Below are 17375 nucleotides of genomic sequence, written 5' to 3'. Positions count from 1 at the left end.
TTTGATTTTGCTCTTAAGATTAATTATTAAAGTGGTATAAGCTCCCCTCACTCTTCCAGCTCCTTTGCACACATTTTGTATATATTTTGAGTATGTTTTTAAATGCCTTTAAGCCAATAACAACTTTCAACTTAAGCCTAGTTTAAATGTAAAGTAAAGCCTTGTCTTGGTTACATGTAATGTTTAACAAATCGCACTTTTGTAACTTAAACTCTAAATAATATGGCTGCTGCCCTCGCCTAGGCCACCTCGTTCCTTTCCTTCAGACTTTGCACGGCCTCCTGGAGGCCCTGATCCTCCCGCTTGCGTTTGCGTTCGCACTTGGGGCACGGCTGCTTCTCGTTGAGGCACTCCGCATGGAAAACGGCTCCACAGGCCAGGCACTGCAACAGCAAATAAATACAACAAAAATCGTATAATAAATGTATTCCAAGCTCACCCTAAAGGTTGTGCTAATGTGAAACGGATAGAGCACCCTGGGACTCTGGCAGATCTCGCAGATGAAGCCCTTGAGCTGGCACAGCCGACACTTGAGCACATGCGCCTCGCCCAGCTTGAAGGCCTTCTGCAGCTGCTGGCACAGCACGCCGCGCTGGATCAGGCCCAGGTCCGCTATCGAGTACTGGTGGATGTGCTCGTAGAGATACTCCCGGCCAGAGAACTGATGCTGCAGAAGCTCGATGCTGGTGGGCGGCGAACAGGTGTACAGATAGGCCCTGATGAAGTTCAGACGGATGCGCAGGGACTGCAGCTCGGCCATGGCATCGGAGGCGAAGTAGATGCTGGGATTTAGGAGCTGCAAATCCAGGAACGGCTGCGAACGGAACTCGGCCAGGAAGGTGGCTGCCCGCTTGCTGACGCTGTACTTGCGGAAGTCCCAGTTGTAGATGATGCGAGCGGGTATCAGTTGGGTTTCCACATCCATGCAGCTGTTGCAGTAGTAGCTGCCGCTCAAGGCGCAGACTCTGGAAGGGCAGAGATGGTAAGAATGGCCACAAACCTGTCATTAAACTCACTGAAAATTTGAGTAACCAATGCCCAGCGGATGCTGGCAGCTCTTGCACAGAAATCCCTGGGCATTCAGGCCCGGCTCCCGTGCCAGCTGGCAAAGCTGGGCCACCATCTGCTGGAGCTCCACAATGTCAAAGTCGGAGGTGAGCAGCTCGAACTCGGAGTTGGTCTGCAAAGAAAGAAATCCCCTAAGAAACAGCTCGTTTCCTTTTTCTCTACTCACATCCAAGGACTGCAGATCGCTTAGATCCTCTGAGACAGGAGCTTCGCTCTCCCGCTGAGGCACATTCAAGGTGGAGGCACTGGCCCGAAACTTCTCCCAGATCTCTGACCAGCCGGCGCCGCCCTCGCGATTGCTCTCGTGCTTGCGCAGCAGGGCATTGTAGCTGCACCTGTCCGTGTTGGGGGAACGCAGGCTGACGCTGGCCGTGCTGCTCATGCTCACGGATCGCTGGAAAAACCTCGACCCGGTCAGCTCTTCAGTGGGCGAGGTGGGTGAAGAGGTTGGCAAATCACCAGACCACGAGGTCTGCATCAGATTAGACAGCGAGTTGCTGCCCTGAGGCAGCATGCTGGGCGCCTCAATGTCCAGCTCGGCAAAGGCATCCTCTACCCGATGCTTGGATCTTTTGCGGTTGCGCTGCTTGCTGCCGGATGGAGCCTCCAAATCGGGCTCTGCCTCCGCCGCCGTCCTTGTCTGCTGCTCTTCTTCGTCTATCACATCCATTTCATCGATCTTCTGGATCAGCAGATCCAGATTCTCGCGATGGTCCAGGTCGGGCACGCCGGCGAAGTTGCCGCCGCGGCTGAAGGGACTGTTCGAAATGGACTCCGAGAAGAGCTCGTTGGTCTGCAGGGGCTGCGGCGTGGGTATGGCTATAATATCGGAGGCACCCAGGGAGCTGGCCACGTCCACGCCACTGCTAATGGGACAGGACTTCATGGCGGGCGTCCACAAGTCCGAAAGCTGCAGCGAATAATCCGGCCAGTGGTTCAGCAGGCTGGAGTTCACCGGCAGATCGAACTGCACACTGGCCTCCAGGCTCTCCATTATCTTGCTGGCCGTTTCCAGGCCCTCGGAGTCCCGCACCAGGGCGTTCCTCTTGTAGTATTGCGACAGGGCCGAGCCATTCTTGCGCATGTTGTTCAGATACGAGGAGAACACCGACTCGTTGAGGGACTGACGCACCCAGGCCCGGCACTGTCCAATCTCCGTGGTGATCTGGCTGAGGCCCTGCACCTGCTCGATTACCTGCTTGTGCATGAAGACCATGCAGGGCGACCAGAAGCTGGGATCCGGCCTGCGCTCCACATCCCCGGCTAGCACATTGAAGGTGGCCGACAGGAAGGAGTCCTTCAGGCCATGCAGGAACAGCGCCTCCAAGGTGGTGCACAGGGCACTGGTCTGTTCGCACAGCCCAAGAACCTCTAGAAATGTAGGGTAAGAAATTCGATAAGCCATTTCCGGGGGAGTACCTACTTGGGAAACTTACCCAAGCTCTTCTGCTTCACCTCGAACTCGATCTCGCGGGCATTCTCGTTCAGCGTGTTGATCAGGGCTCCCTTCACGACATTTTCGCGCTTGGATGAAAAGTTGTTAAGGCTGCGGAAAAGGGAGCTCATTTGGTGGTTTTTCCCTTTTGTCTTTTGTTGTGCTTTTCCATGCAGTGTGACCAGCGAAGCTTTGTGGCAGGAATCGCGCAACGCCCCCGCAAGTGGTTGAAATACCAAAATATACCAGAAGCGATCGATAGCCGATAACGTTTTCAAACTCAAGCGCGGCTTTTTGGGTAATTGTACAAATGAATTACATTTTTTATTCACAGAAAAGTTAAGTATAAGCCACTAACATTACGAGTGATATTTAAAAATCAAGCATATTTTGACTGGCTTGCAGAAAAAATGATATCGATGAGCGATAATAATTCAAAATACTGCTGATGGTCACCCTAAAGTGGTCAAATCTGACCGTTACTTTAATGATTCGCATAAATCAAAGATAAATTAAAAGTAAATTACATTCGCTTCAAACTGAATCCATTAATACCTGTAAGAATCAAGGCGAGCACAAAAAGGTCACTAGTTTTGTGCGATCTATGTGGTCCACAACGATAAGCTGCGATGCTATGCCAAACCCGTTCTCCGGTGGTTATTCTTGACTTTCTTCTGTCACCTGGGATCACAGAGCTAAGCTGTGTGAATGCTCGATTATGGGAAACAAAAAACCCCACGCAAATTAGAAACGACAAACCTGAGGAGGATTATTAATTGGGTTCGAGTGAGATAGGAACTCTTGTTATTGTCGTGTTTGGGTTTTTTGGTATTTGGTTTCAATGAACCGTCGCCAGATATATCTACATATATTCTCTGCAGTCCGCTAAATGAGTCAGGGATCGTAGATTGTTAATGAAAGGCCCCGAGCATCCCGACTTTGGGGAGACAAGATGAGTGGGAAAAAAACAAAAACCCGATGCACGTAGCCAACTGATATCGAAATTTGTGTTAAGGTCACGGTGACCAACAAAAGCAAAGTATTTATGTATGTATGAGTATGGTGTTGTTGTTGTTGTCAACGCATTTTTCAATATTTTTGCAATAAAAAAACAACAAACACAACGATTGTTGTTGTTTTTTGAAGAGAAGATGCGCCGAAACCAACTGGTTCAGCATTCAAAATGCAAACTGGTCGCCCGCTCGCCGCTTCATTTGGCTTTTCGGCGCAATTTTTCGGTTATTTTTTTGAAAAACACAAAAACAACATTTTCCATGTGGGCTGCACGCCGCAAATTGCATTTTATTGAATTTTATTAATACACAAAAACGGGTTGCGAAATCGTTAATAAACATAAACAATTTGGCAAACAGTAATTGCGAGACTTGTTTCGTTTATTGTTTGTATTTTTGTATTTTGTCGAGGTTTGAAACAACCAAAAAATAAATGCAATGCAAATAAAATCATAAAAAATTCACCATGTGAATCAACCTTTAAAGTTAAAACCTTGGCTAGAGGACTTAAATCTTGTTGTTTTTTTGTCTTGACAAGAGATTCAGTCATAAAAAATCATAAAATTAGTAAAGCAAGGCGGAGTGTGGAGAATTTTAATCTTTTCTTTACTTAGTTTTAAACATTTCATGTTCATGTTCATGTTTGAAGAATTCCTTAAATTATCCTAAAAGATTGTATTTTTCTCTCTTGTTAAAAATAATCGGGAAATTCCTTTGCAAACTTGATAGCAAACAAAGAAAATTAAAGTTCGACAAAGGGAAATCCGTAAACCCTAATACAAAACATAACAAACCAGTATATTTAAATATAAACCACTATTTGTAGTACAGACTAGCACTTAACTTGTCTTAATTTTTTCCCTTGCATATATTTTTATAGCAATTTTCCAACAATATAATTTGCATAAAAAATATGGCTAAAGTGGGCTTCCCCATTTGCAAACCGTAAATCGGATTTCGCATGGGTGAAAAAGCCGTTGCCAGTTTAAAGTTTGTTGTGTGACATTAATGACTATAAACAATTAATAAGGCGCTTTGGGTGAAGGGTCGCGATGGGGACGACAGTGGGGACACATTTCCCAACCGGAGCGGAGCTCTCTCTTGACTCTATTAAAGTAAATAATATGTGGCGGCATTGTGCCTCCGTTGACTTGGCTGACTTTGCAGTTTTCTCGGCTCTTCGTGCTGCCAGGCGGCCAGCGTGTTGCCATTGTTGCGGCCAAAGAGGCTGAAAGCAACTAAAAGAAACGAAACGAAGCGAACTGAACTCTGAAATGTATAAAAACGTTTGTTTTCGTAATACAATTTTGATTACTTCTTCGACGCCAGCCGCCGCCCCATTGATGGGCATTGTCTCAGTCCCTAAGCGCTTTGATTTATGGCCCGGGCTGGGTTTTTGGGAGTCGGAGTTGTCGGGCTGAGAGAGATCAACAAAGGCCTCTGGAGGCGGCGGCGGCAGCTACCGTTGGCCATTTGCCGGGATCACAGACCATTTGGCAATAGCTTTGTTGTAATTGTAACGATAATAACAGCCGTGATTCCCGACAATGATGATGCCCCGGCCCAATGGTCAATCATTGACATCACAGCGGAGACTCCGGCAGGGGCTGAGGTTAAGGGGAGGGCTTTTAGACCTTTAAGAAAATTATTAAAAATATTTAAAATAATATAATATAAAAATATAAATAATGGTGATAAATAATATAAAAATAATAATAATATATAAAATATAGTTCAGAAAAAGTTTTCTTCTTGAAAGGGTATCACAAGTATACCTAACTTTCTTATGATGAATTTTGACTTTAGAAATCCATAATAAAACCCCTCCTTTCCCTCTGTAACTACGCCCCTTTGAGGCTAGGAAACTGCCACTTTTTGATCGTCGAAAGCCAAATGCCGGTAAAAATGCCCAACCAAATGCGGAACCAATAAGCTGACATAATTTTTTTTTGTGTTGTGAGTTCGCGGCGCTAAATAAAAAAAGAGTTTTGCTTGGGCCAAAATGGTAATTACATTCCAGAGACATCCGAGAAGATATGGTCATGGCTGGGCTTTCAAATGCGATCATTAACGCCTTAAAATGCTGATGACCATATACCATAGTTAAGAGAGTAGAAAGATGATCATTCAAGGACACCAGGGAGAGGAATTTGTAATTATTATTACTGTTATTGGAAAATATTATTCAAGCATTTTAAGATCAATGAATTTTCATTATTCACTCTTACCAAAAGTGTATTTTTAAATAAAAAATATCCCAAAATCTCCACAAAATCTTTAAAGATCATTCATCTCATAAATATTTTTAATTTTGCCAAAAGATCACGGGACAAGATGATCTAATCAGCACTCGTGTTAACCACCGGGCGTTGAAATGCCAAAAGTTCATCGATCACTGACACCGCAGATCACCTCAACGCATCTTTATTGAACCCCCAAAGACTGATCGATCGATCGATCGATCGACACGTTCTGAGTCAGACAGACAGACAAGCCTGAAAAATATGATTGTGTCAACCACTTGAAGTTTAGAGACTCGCAAATATTAATGAATTGCAAAGCTGAATGAGAACCAGAACGAGAACCCGCCGTGGCCAGGCCAGAGCAACAGGATCTGGCGAATCTGTGACATATGATCCGCATAACTTATGCATTGTTAGCATAATACTTTTCCGAAAAATCAAGCCAAACCTGTCAAAAAATAAACAAACTGAACGGAGCACATTCGTTTTCAATATCAATTTGCATTTCGTGTGTGTTTAATTTATGCGAAAGTTGTGTCTATTCGGGCAGAGCCCCGCTTTTAGGCTATTGTCGTGTAAATTTTGTCTGGAGAATCATGGAAAATGTTAGGAGGCTGTTAACTGAGTGTTGGCTGAATGTTAATATTAACACTTGGTTAGCTTTGGGGGATTGATTTTGAATTTTAAATAATTTTTTAAAGAATTTATATGGATTTTACCTAATATTTTCCAGAAATTGTTTGTACATTTTTAGTAATCTTTGTAGGTATGTATTATGTTAATAAACTATATATATTTTATATTTAACATTTTTCGTAGAGCTTAGGAATTTTATTATAAGGATTTTGCGGATAATTTTAAGCTTTCTAAATTAATTGCTGATCTTATCATTTAACCCAGCTTACTTTATGCTTAATAATTTCCAAAATCTTTTAAATCTGAAATATATCTTTAAGCTCACTTTTTCTTAATCTATTATTTTTAATCTAAACTCTACAAATTTCTCAAATTTCTAGGGTTAATAGCGGCTTGCTTTCAGGTTGCTTGCGATGACCTTGAACGTCATTGGCAATGCGTCAATCTGTGGCGACAGACCAGTATGCAAAAAAGTTGAAAAAAAGTATAAACAACTAAGGAGAAATACCAATCACTAGGCGGCAATTAAAACAATTATTTTGCACAGTTTTCCGGTGTGAAATGGGAAAAAAGAAAATTAGAACAAAAGAGAGTGTAAAATGCGGGGGAAGCTCTATCCATAAACAATGCATATTTTCTTTTCTTTGAAAAGGCAAATTCGCCATTTCCTTTGCTTATTTATGCTGAGATGCTGTGGCAGTGCACTGAGAAAAAGATACTAACATATATTGCTGTTCATTAAGATTGTATCTTTAAGTTTCTGAAGAAGATATTTGTCTGTGAAGAAGACTATTCTTTCTTAAATTATTAATATAATACTAAAACATTAATATTTATATCTTATTGCTTCGATCTATTTTAATTTCTATTTATTTATATTTTCTTTAAATTACCCCAACATTTTTCTTAGTGCATTCGCTGTCTGCGTCGCCGTTGCCGTTGCCGTCGCTGCTGATGCCTCTGCCAAGTCAAGCTCCGCGTGGCTCGGCGTTGGCCAAGTTTATTGAAAGCGCAGAATCCGTGAGATACGGACGTGTTTCTCCCAAGCGCAGCGCGCATCTTTCCACTTCGATTCTGCGATCTCCGATTCTCCGATCAGCGATTCTCCACTCGCTCTCCGCCAGTGATCGTGATATCGTGCCGCGCGTCTTTCGTAGTTCGATTGAGAAAAAAAGGCGAGAAAAAAAGGCGGTGAAAATATTACACATTATCTGGGATTTTGGGATTTGGCAAGAGAGGCTTCGATTGCGTCGCCTGTGAGATTTTGTCATCGTCGTCGTCGCCGCGATCATTGTTATTCCGCGCCTCCGCCTACGCCTTAATTATTGCGATTCCCCAACCCGTCGTAGTCGTAGTCGTCGTCGTCGGCAATGCCCAATTCTAACTTATTAATTGCGTGACAAATTCCGAAAGAAATCTATAAAAAAGCAGCAGAAAAAGCCGAAATCCCAGCAGCAATAATCATAAATAAATAAAGCCACGAAATGCAGATCCGAAAGCAGAAACGAAGCCATAGCTTCGTCGCAATGCTTTTGCTCATCAGCTTTGCCGCCGACTTCGCCGCTGGAAGGCCTGGTATAAAATAAAATACATTAAAAACGAAACAAAATTAAATCAAAAATCTATAAACTAATGCAGCATCTTCTGATAATTAAAACCATATAGCAATTGCGATTGCGATTGCGATATGCGATCTCTGTTGGCTTTCTTTGTCTCTACTCCTCTTCTGTCTGCGGTTTTGCGTTTTGCAAATCCGCGAACTAAATATTATTATGTGTGCTTATTGCGTGTTTATTTGTTTGCCGGAGGAAGCTAAAAGTTTACCTATGATCGAGTCATAAATTTATTAAATGATTTCCATTAATATGGGGTCTGTGGAACCCGTTTCAGAGGCGTGTTTTCTGTTCTATAAATATTCTATAAATAATCTATGGCAAATGTTAAACAGTTTTATGAATTATTTATTGCTTGAAAAAGGGTTTTCTTAATAGTTGACATCATTTAAAAAAGTTTATAAATAGTGCAACTATTTTGTTTGATAATTTATATTTTGATTTGGCCTGTTTCCACAAATTAAAGTTGTAAAAATAATATTTAATACTTGAAATTCATTTTAGATTTTAAAAATTGTAATTATTCAATATAATAATTCCTTCTTAAACATTTTATTATATTTTACTTGACTTAAAAGCTTCCTCCTTCCTTTATGTGTGACTAATTCTATGATTTCTCCACCCGAAAACCCTACTAAGTTGTACAGTTCTGAACCCGAGTCCCCTCCTCTCCCTTCTCTGTGTTAGAAATTCTACTTAATTCACTTCACTATAATATCAATAATATTAATATTCGATCACGAACTCACCTCTCTCTCTCTAATATCAATGCACTCGCTCACGAAAACTCTCCACTAGAAATCACCTCAGTCGCATTTGCATATGGAAAAGCCAAGCACCTCAAGTTCGTTCTCACTCCGCTGTGAACTTCGATCGTAATCGTGATCGTGACCCACATCGGCCGGGAGACAAGTGTTATTCCCACTCCACTTGTAATGACTAGCTACAGGGACAGGCTGACAAATTAGGGAAAAGTAATGGGAAATACACTGAAATAAAGGAATTAGAAAGAAGTATGGGGAGAAATGCATTAAAAATATATCTATAAATTTATATTTATCCAAGTTTACGATATTTTCGAGAAGTTATAGGATTTCTTCTTTCGCTGTAAATATCAAGAACTTCATAAATAACCTTTTTCATATGTAAACTTCTTGAAATTTGTGTAAATTTACCCCTTGAAGTTTAGGTATCCCTCTTGAAGTTTTTATGGAAATTATTTATATCATTTTAGGTTGCTTCATTATAAATTTATACAAAGAAATAACACCTTCGTAACTCTTCCCAAAGCACCTCTTCCGGCCCAAACCCTCGGGCGTTTGCCTGCAATTAGCCTTCGCCAATGGAGTGTCGCCTCAAGATGTATTTGTTTGACAAACAAAAAAAACTGAAACTGAAGAATCGCTCTCGAAGCGCACAGCAGATCATTAGGTTTTGGCCGAAAGCGAAATCAAGTAGCTGCTGCCAAAAAAAAAGAAACCAACTAAAAAACAAATAAACAAACAAATAAACAGCTCGAAGCTGCAAGAAAAACGAGATGTGAAGATGAAGAGGAGGTCTCCGTTCCGAGGAAAGCCCAGGCCGGAGGAGGGAGTAAGGTTACATAACCGGCGGATAACGTGACTGGCAAGGCTTCGGCAAAGTCGTTCCTCTTCGCGAGGAACAATGCCGAGTCCGGGGGACAAGGAGGAGGTGGTTAAACGACCTCTCCCGGGAAGGGGTGCTCCATGTAGTCCATAAATCTGGCGAGACTTCTTCTTTTTGTGTGTTTAACAAGTTGTTTACACTAACTAGTAGCGACTAAGTGGAAGCTGTTTTTTATAAGCCTTCATTTTTTTGGGTCATGGGGCCACAAAAAATTGTAGAATTTGTGAATGAAAAGGCAGAAAAATCAGCTCAAAGGCATCTCGAAAAAGTGACCCAAGTAATTGGCCAATAACAATTAAGACCAAGCTCATTTGGGCAGCCCAGCGATACCATAATAATATACATCTCCTGGCTTTAATGGATTTCTTCAACTCCGTGCTCAATGCTCCACTTTAGGGATTAGGCAATAAATGGAGATATATACCTTGTATCTATAACCAATATCGTAATGAAAGGGGACCCGTAACTGAACGTGATAATTAGCGAATTCGCACGGATCGTGCCTCACTTTCGCGGGGCTTGATTTATGATTTATGATTCAGCGCCAAAGATTAACGTAATTAAAACACAACAGGGGAGATATCAGCAACCAGTTGTATATATATTATGTGGAAGATGTGAAAGATATGCACTCAAAGCCAAAAAGCCGACAAAAAGAGGCCCCAATAAATGTAGAATCAAACCAATCCATTCTAAGCCATAAATATTTATGGGATGGGTTTCCCCCTTTGACATTTCCACCAAACAAAAATCATAATAAAATCATCTTTATTTTTTTTTTTTATGGACATTTCAAGTGCAATAAACACACGCGTTCAAGTCGTTGCCAAAAAAGATAATTTACAAGCTTTTGGCGGATTTTGACACATTTATGCTGTGTGTGGGCCAAGTCGATAACTCCAAGGCCCCAAGGCAATAGATATATCCAAAGATATAAACAAAGATTAATAAGTTTTTATAGAGAAAAAGGCATTACAATCGCCACGAAGGTTGGTAGTAAACAAACTGTAAAATTGGCAAGTGCAAAACGTTTCTCAAGTTAAACACAAAAAATTCCCATTGTCTGTGGGTGCAGAGATGTCGTGAAGCCGTCAATCAATTAAAAATTAAATTAAATAAACACAAACACAGTCGTCGTCTTCCATGGAGATGTCGAAGGAGATGGCGATGGCGATGGCGATGGAGATGGCGTTGGAGACAAGCAAAATTAATTGGCCTGAACTTGAGCCGAGGCGGAAGTCCGACGTCCGAGGGGGGAGTTTTCAATTATTACGGCATTATGTTATCCGAAATTACTTGAACAAGCCACTAGCCATGACTCTTATCGTCCAGCTATCTGCTGGGAGAGGCGAAAGTTCAGGGCTTCCTGGTTGGCCAAGCCCATCTCTCATCTCTGGGCATGCAAATGAAGCCCAGTTTGGATTATAGAATAGAGATACTACTGGCATGTGTGCTTAGCAGCCGGAACTGACTTGACCGATCCGAACCGGCAGAGCAACACACACGCCCCTCCCTGACTTAGTCACAGACGAGTTTCGCCTCTCGCCTTTCTCGCGGGGGAATTCTGATGATTAAAATATTTCCCATTCAGTTTGGGTTATATTATTCGAATTATTCAGTTATTCCGCTGTAAACAGGAATCGAATCAGAGAGAGATTAGCAAATCAGAAGCCGAGAAGCCCACATCTCCGTACGAGTTTATTATTATTATTAATTATTCGCCTTCGGCACGAGAATCATTGTTTTGTCAGTGCAATCATTAGCCATTAATTCGCTGGTTGCCACAGCTGGACAGATTCTCTAGATTCCCCAGATTTCCCCAGATTACCCACAGAACAATAAGTGTCTCTGCTGATAGAAATTCAGCCACTAATTGCCAAGTGCGTTTCGCGACTGTAAGGCTAACAAGTTGCATAAATATTCATAAGAGAGCCAAATTAGGGACTTCATTTTGGTGAAATTTGGTTATCAATTAATATTAATATTTATATTATACTTTGTTTTATTTGTTTATTTAAATAAACAAATTAGGAGGTTAACTTGTCAGTGACATTTATTTTTTTATTTATTTTTATTATTTTACCAGCTGAAGTTGAGCAATCAATTATAAGTTTTATTTTTCATTAATAAGCAAATAGACATCACTGAGGTTTTCTAGGCATTTAAAACTTATTTATTAAACATTTAAGTAAATAAATAAGAGGCTTATGAGCATACGAACATATATTCAGAGTCCCAGATACTTTTTAACAGAAGAAAACGGGGAAAACAAATATTTAAAAATATTTTACGCGCGTTTTTATTTATTTAAAAATATATTTATAGGGAAATTTAAATTTAAAATGGGTTTATAAATATTTTAAAACTCAAAAGAATGCCTTACAGTTCTAAAAAAAACATATTTTTACTGTCAATTTTAGGTTTGTTTATCAAATTATAGTTCGCATAATTAATAATATTTAAATGACTTTTTCCCACAACGATTAAGTCAATTATCGCTTTCATAATGACCATAAATGTCATGTCATGTGCTGGTAGCCCTATGAAACGCACTGTATGCCCTACGGGCCATTTTTGGCAAACTAAAACGAAAGACTTAGGCAACGAACTTGATGGTTGCACACCTGTCACACCCACACACACACACAAACCAGACCTAACCCGGCTGGGTAACTTTTAAAATTGAATTTTAGCTGGGTGGCGGTGGGCAAAGGGAGGGGTAACTAACAGTAAGCACCGCACCACACCGCACCACACCACATACACACACACAACCACGAAGACATGCAGCAAATGTATGGCCCATCTCAGTCAATGTCAATCAATCAGCCGCCACTGCGGCAGGCAAATTGCCCAAGAGCCAAGCCGCCCACAGCTGCCTCATCTGTCACCCCACCAGCAGCCACCAGCAGCCACCAGCGGCACCAACCTATCGGTGGGAATCTCCTCCACACTTTAGCCCACCCATAAAAAACATACACCCAACAAAGGAATTTCACTATAGTTTATAAACTAAGCAAGTTTGAATTATTTTTAGCTTGGGAAATAGAACGAGTTTTAATTATAATTTAGTAAGAAATTTGTTATACGATATATTGTATATTTCACACTTTTATACACTTTTGAATACAATTTTTATCCCATTCAGGGTACTATAATTTTAGTCAGAAGCTTCCTTTACAGTGAAGGAGTCATTTCCGACCCTATAAACCATATATATTCTCGATCAGCATCAACAGGCGAGTCTTTCTAGCCATGAATAGGAGAACATTTTTTTTTTTCAAATTTTTCAAAATTCTATAAGGGGTTACATCATCAAATTTGGCAAAAATCGCTAAAAATTTGAATCTTTTAAAAATTTAAAGTAAGTAAGCAGATTTGTTAACCTATAAAAATCTAGCATAGAAAAGCTTTCCGAATTGAAATTAATGCATTTTTGACTTAGTTATGAAAGATTTTCAATTAGATTCCATGATCTATTTGCAAACTGCAAGGGTAAACGAAAGTCGACATACCGAAGATGGTTTCTTTTCTTTTTAAGATTTTACATTTGTATTAAAAGTGTAATATTGTTGTTTCGATCGCTCTTGGCAAATCCCTAAAAATAATTTCAAGCTTCTTGTGAAACTTCTAATTTATAAAATTTAATACTGTGTGACAATGGTTTTCTTTTAAAGCAGTGTCATAGCTCTACATTTTTCCATTCGCTCGCCCTGTTCCTCATCCCCATTTTAAGCCTCATTCCTCGCTGTCTCATCCACATGCCACTTGCTTTCTCAAATGCTAAAAAAAAGCTGAAGCAGCAGCCACAACGAGACACCAACAACATTCTGCTATCCTCCAACAGATGTGCGTCAGTCGCCCTTCGCCCTCGAGCTGCAGCCGCCGCTGCTGCAGCCGGCGGAGGAGTCCTTCAACCCATCGACATCATCCGGGGGCCAGAAGACCCTCGATAGCTATGGCAACCCCATCGACGCCCTGCGTCCCATCGATACGCCCGACGGGCGCAAAGTGGTGAGCGCCCAGGGCGTGCAGTTCGAGATTCCCACCTACGCCTCGGGGATCACAGAGATCCGGCGGCCGGCCGATGATCTGCTGCCGCCGCACATTGGTGAGTTGTTGACAAGAGCGGCTGGCGCCACAACGCAAACGGAAACGGAAACGGAAACGGATTCAGGACCGGAAAACCAGACAGAAATAGCAAACGCAACCGAAACCAAAACCAAAACAGACACAAAAGCACACACAAACCGTAGCGAAAGTAGCCGTAGTCCAAGTAGTCCAAGTAGTCCCTTTAGCCACCGCACCCGCACCGCACCAGCCGCACCCATTGGCACCACTAACAAGCTGGCCAAGCGCGATTCCGCCTCGCCGGACGCCGGCCAGTTTCCCATTGCACCACCCACTAACCGCCACGCCCCTCCCGCCTTTTCCCTGATCCGGCTGAATCCTTCCTTTGTAGGAGGCCCAGACTCGCCCATCACCCAAATTGGCCAGACCCCGTCCCCGTCGCAGTCCCCCTCCCGGTCCAGTCCCTGCTCGACTCCCTCTTCCTCCTCGTCCTCCCTCGTAGCCCCGGCAAATTGCTCGAAATTCAACTCAACTCCGAATCCGCATCCTCTCCAACCAGATGTCATCGCTGTGGGCCTGGAACCCAGCAGCAGCAGCAGCTCTGAACCGAAACCGAACTCATTCCTTGGCACAGCATCAGCATCCCCAGCACCAGCACCAATTCCAGCCACATCACTAACACCGCCCCACCATGATCCATCACCACCCGACGCGACGACGACGACGACGGCAGCCGTCGTGGAAGTGGAGCAGGCGCACCTAGTGCCGCTTCCACAGCAGCAGGAGGATCCCGAGTTGCCCGATTACCTGAGAGAGCTGCAACGCCAGGATCCAAACATTGGCGGTCCTGTGGCCTGGCAACCGACCGAAGATGGAGCCCCGCTGAGTGTTATAGCCTGGGATCTGTTGCCGCCGCACCAAGATCAGGATAAGAAGGATCCGAAGCAGGAACAGGAGCCGGTCATCATCACGCAGGAGCACCCTCAGCCGGCCAAGAGGGTCCAAGGCATTGTGGATCCTGTCAGCCACAACATACGAGTTAGCCTGACCAGCGGCAGTGTAAGCTCGGCGGATCCAAGGCCACAGGATCAGGAACAGCATCAGACTCAGACCCACAGCCACACCCAATCCCAGGCAGATGGACCGGCTGCTCATGGCACCAATGCCCATGTGGGCAGCACCACAACGCCCAGCAATGCCAGCGGTCGCTTCCCTAACCGGCAACGAGGCACGGCCCACTACAGCACCACCAGGAGCAGCAGTACCACTCTGAGGCCACGCACTACGACGACGACAACCCAAGCCCCCACTACTACTACCAGGACAACTCCCAGGACCACTACAGCCAGGACAACCACCACAACCCAAGCCCCAACAACGAGTACAGCGAGGACCACGAAGATTCCTACTACAACCGAGGATCCGGCCAACTTTTACCGCCTGGACAATGCCGATGAGTATGCTTACACGCTGCCCACGTGGCTGCAGGAGGTTACCGATCCGGATCTGGACGTGGCCGTCACCTTTGTGGTGCCCACCGACAACGATCAGTACAATCATACGCTGGCCAGCGACCTGGAGCCGCCGTACGAGCCCTTCGTCGATCTGGGCAACATTCAGCTGACGCCGCCGCCCACGGGAAGTGGAGGCACTGCATCTCTTCCGACAAGCACAAGCACCACTCCCAGAAGCACAACCACAAACACACCGCGGACTACGACAACTCCCAGGACAACAACAACAAGCACAACAACAACAACGACGACGACTACAACAACAACGCGACGTCCGAGCACCAAGCGAACCACCTCTGCACCCATTCCCACCAAGCACACCACCCCAGCACAGCGCCCAGAAACCCCAACGGCCAAACAGATTCAAAATCAAAACCAAATCCAATCAGCAGATGCAACGCCGACAGCAGAGGGCAGGAGCAGCACCACGCCCAGTGCCCTGGACGTCGTCAACCCCTTCGACTCGGCCACGATTCCCCCATGGCTGCGGGACTTTGACTATCCCGATGTCGGTCCCGGCGTGCCCTTCGATCCGAACAACTTTGGACCGGCAGCCGCCAGCAGCTCCCCCACAAACCCGCCACGTCCCTTTACCGACCTCCCGACCGCCTCCTCTGCTTTTCCATCCAAAGTCACGCTTCCGCTTCCAGGCAGCGGCACCACTAGCTTCCCTAGTGCCGGCAGCAGCAGCAGTAGCAGCGAGGAGCCGCCTTTAGTGCTCATTCCGCCTGCTGATCACCCGGACTCTGGCTTGGACACTGGCTCTGGCTCCGGCTCCGGCTCCGGTTCCGTTCCCCTGACCCATCCCAGTACCAACTCTATCACGCCTCTTGCAGCCCGCTTTGATCCCCAGGAGCCCAGCAATAGCATTAGCAACCCCGCGTCCCCCCTACCGCCCCTCAAGGTGGAGTACACGAAGAGCGACGAGGGCAAGGTCATCAGCACGCCGGTGGCCTCCATTCAGCGGAAGGGTGAGTCTTTTAAATACTTATTTAATTTATTAATTATTTTTATCTATTGTATTTTTAATTCCCTTTCATTTCCAGCAGAGACTCCAGCCCCTTCGACCAGCAGCAGCGGCCCCACCAACACTGGCAAGTACACTGGCGGATTTGGCGCCCCGGCAGGCCTTCTACGTCCACAAACCACAGGAGCTACCAATCCTGGCTCCAACTCCGACATCTATGTGGCCGGTAAAGAGAACGAGTTCATCAGCAAAGGCAACAAGGCGCGGCCAACGGTGAATCCGGGACGCTACAACGGCGGCTTTGGAGCACCCACTGGCATTCTGTCGCCCCAGTCAGAGCCGCGTCCCTTCCAGGCACCTGCACACCAACCACAGGCGCAGGCATCGTCATCGTCGGGAGTCGCCGCAGGCTTCGGTGGCCAGCGGCGAACGGAGGGCAGCCGCTTTGGTGGCCCACCCGGCATCCTTGTGCCCTTCGATAATGCCCAGCGATCAGGGGGTCAGTAAAGGTCGCTAAAGGAGGAGAAAGAGCGTCGCGAATATTTTAAATTATTTATAGCCCATGTACATGTACCTATGCTAGAGATCGGCAAGTCTGTGTAGGCGACCTTGCTTGCGAAATAAAATGTCTCAGAACTAGCGAATCCTGGTTTATTTCGGGATCTAGGGGAGGGGGATTTTGGCCAAAAGCTATGCATAAATTTAATCATTTCTCTAAACGTAGTTCCCTTAGGAACTCGGCTCAAAATGTAGAATATCTTATGTTGTTCAATATATCATCAACACTTTATAATATCAAACTAAACAATGTGCGAGTGTAGCTGCAAATATGAGCCGGAGGTTTGTGTCAAGTTCTATATTTTATGGTGCTTGGCCTTTGGAGGTGGCTTTACGATCTGCGGCTTCACAAGAGGAGTCAATGGTTTCTTAAAAGCTTCGGACTCCTCGATGCATCTGGTCGATGGAGTTTGTAATATTATAACAGGCATCGCTGCGTTGACATATTTTATCGCTGGAATTTTGTTTCTAATAGGTTATAAGAAGGCAAGTTATTCTAAATATATTAACTATTTTTATATTTAATAATATATTCGTAATACAGGGAAACAAGAACTATTTTAGGGCGGGCAAAATCCTGAGTTATATTTTCCCCATATTGTCTTTTTTC

At 44.2% G+C, this 17375-nt stretch overlaps 2 protein-coding genes across 7 annotated transcripts; one reads left to right on the top strand and one right to left on the bottom strand.

Annotated features, from left to right (window-relative positions):
• Positions 1-60: 60 nt before the first annotated feature.
• On the bottom strand, positions 61-2685 carry Plekhm1 (Pleckstrin homology and RUN domain containing M1). Its single transcript, XM_017181739.2, has 5 exons — positions 2505-2685; positions 1235-2439; positions 1017-1180; positions 440-965; positions 61-383 (listed from the first exon to the last, which is right to left on the bottom strand). Exons 1-5 carry the CDS (start codon positions 2632-2634, stop codon positions 240-242), a joined length of 2169 nt encoding a protein of 722 aa, XP_017037228.1. The 5' UTR covers positions 2635-2685; the 3' UTR covers positions 61-239.
• A 4727-nt stretch (positions 2686-7412) lies between these two features.
• flap (flapper) lies at positions 7413-16847 on the top strand. Of its 6 annotated transcripts, none has more exons than XM_017181729.3 (4): positions 7413-7970; positions 13503-13766; positions 15633-16211; positions 16287-16847. In XM_017181729.3, the coding sequence occupies exons 1-4, from the start codon at positions 7880-7882 to the stop codon at positions 16712-16714; spliced, it is 1362 nt and encodes a 453-aa protein (XP_017037218.1). In that variant the 5' UTR covers positions 7413-7879; the 3' UTR covers positions 16715-16847. The 6 variants fall into 6 exon arrangements, with proteins under 6 accessions (XP_017037218.1, XP_017037217.1, XP_041632923.1 ...); XM_017181728.3 differs by having other exon boundaries at positions 15630-16211; XM_041776989.2 differs by having other exon boundaries at positions 14286-16211; positions 16290-16847.
• Positions 16848-17375: the final 528 nt, after the last annotated feature.

This window comes from Drosophila kikkawai, chromosome 2R, assembly GCF_030179895.1.
Source record: "Drosophila kikkawai strain 14028-0561.14 chromosome 2R, DkikHiC1v2, whole genome shotgun sequence".
Taxonomy (NCBI): domain Eukaryota; kingdom Metazoa; phylum Arthropoda; class Insecta; order Diptera; family Drosophilidae; genus Drosophila; species Drosophila kikkawai.
The sequence above is the reverse complement of the archived record's forward strand: the minus strand, read 5'-3'. Positions and strand labels throughout refer to the sequence as shown.

Coding starts and splice junctions, on each gene's coding strand:
- flap (XM_017181724.3), top strand. CDS start 7,880: ATGCAGATCCGAAAGCAGAAACGAAGCCATAGCTTCGTCGCAATGCTT. Junction 7,971..13,502: donor CTTCGCCGCTGGAAGGCCTG/GTATAAAATAAA, acceptor ATCCTCCAACAG/ATGTGCGTCAGTCGCCCTTC. Junction 16,212..16,286: donor GGCCTCCATTCAGCGGAAGG/GTGAGTCTTTTA, acceptor TTTCATTTCCAG/CAGAGACTCCAGCCCCTTCG.
- Plekhm1 (XM_017181739.2), bottom strand. CDS start 2,634: ATGAGCTCCCTTTTCCGCAGCCTTAACAACTTTTCATCCAAGCGCGAA. Junction 1,181..1,234: donor GCGATCTGCAGTCCTTGGAT/GTGAGTAGAGAA, acceptor CTTTCTTTGCAG/ACCAACTCCGAGTTCGAGCT. Junction 384..439: donor ACATTAGCACAACCTTTAGG/GTGAGCTTGGAA, acceptor TTGCTGTTGCAG/TGCCTGGCCTGTGGAGCCGT.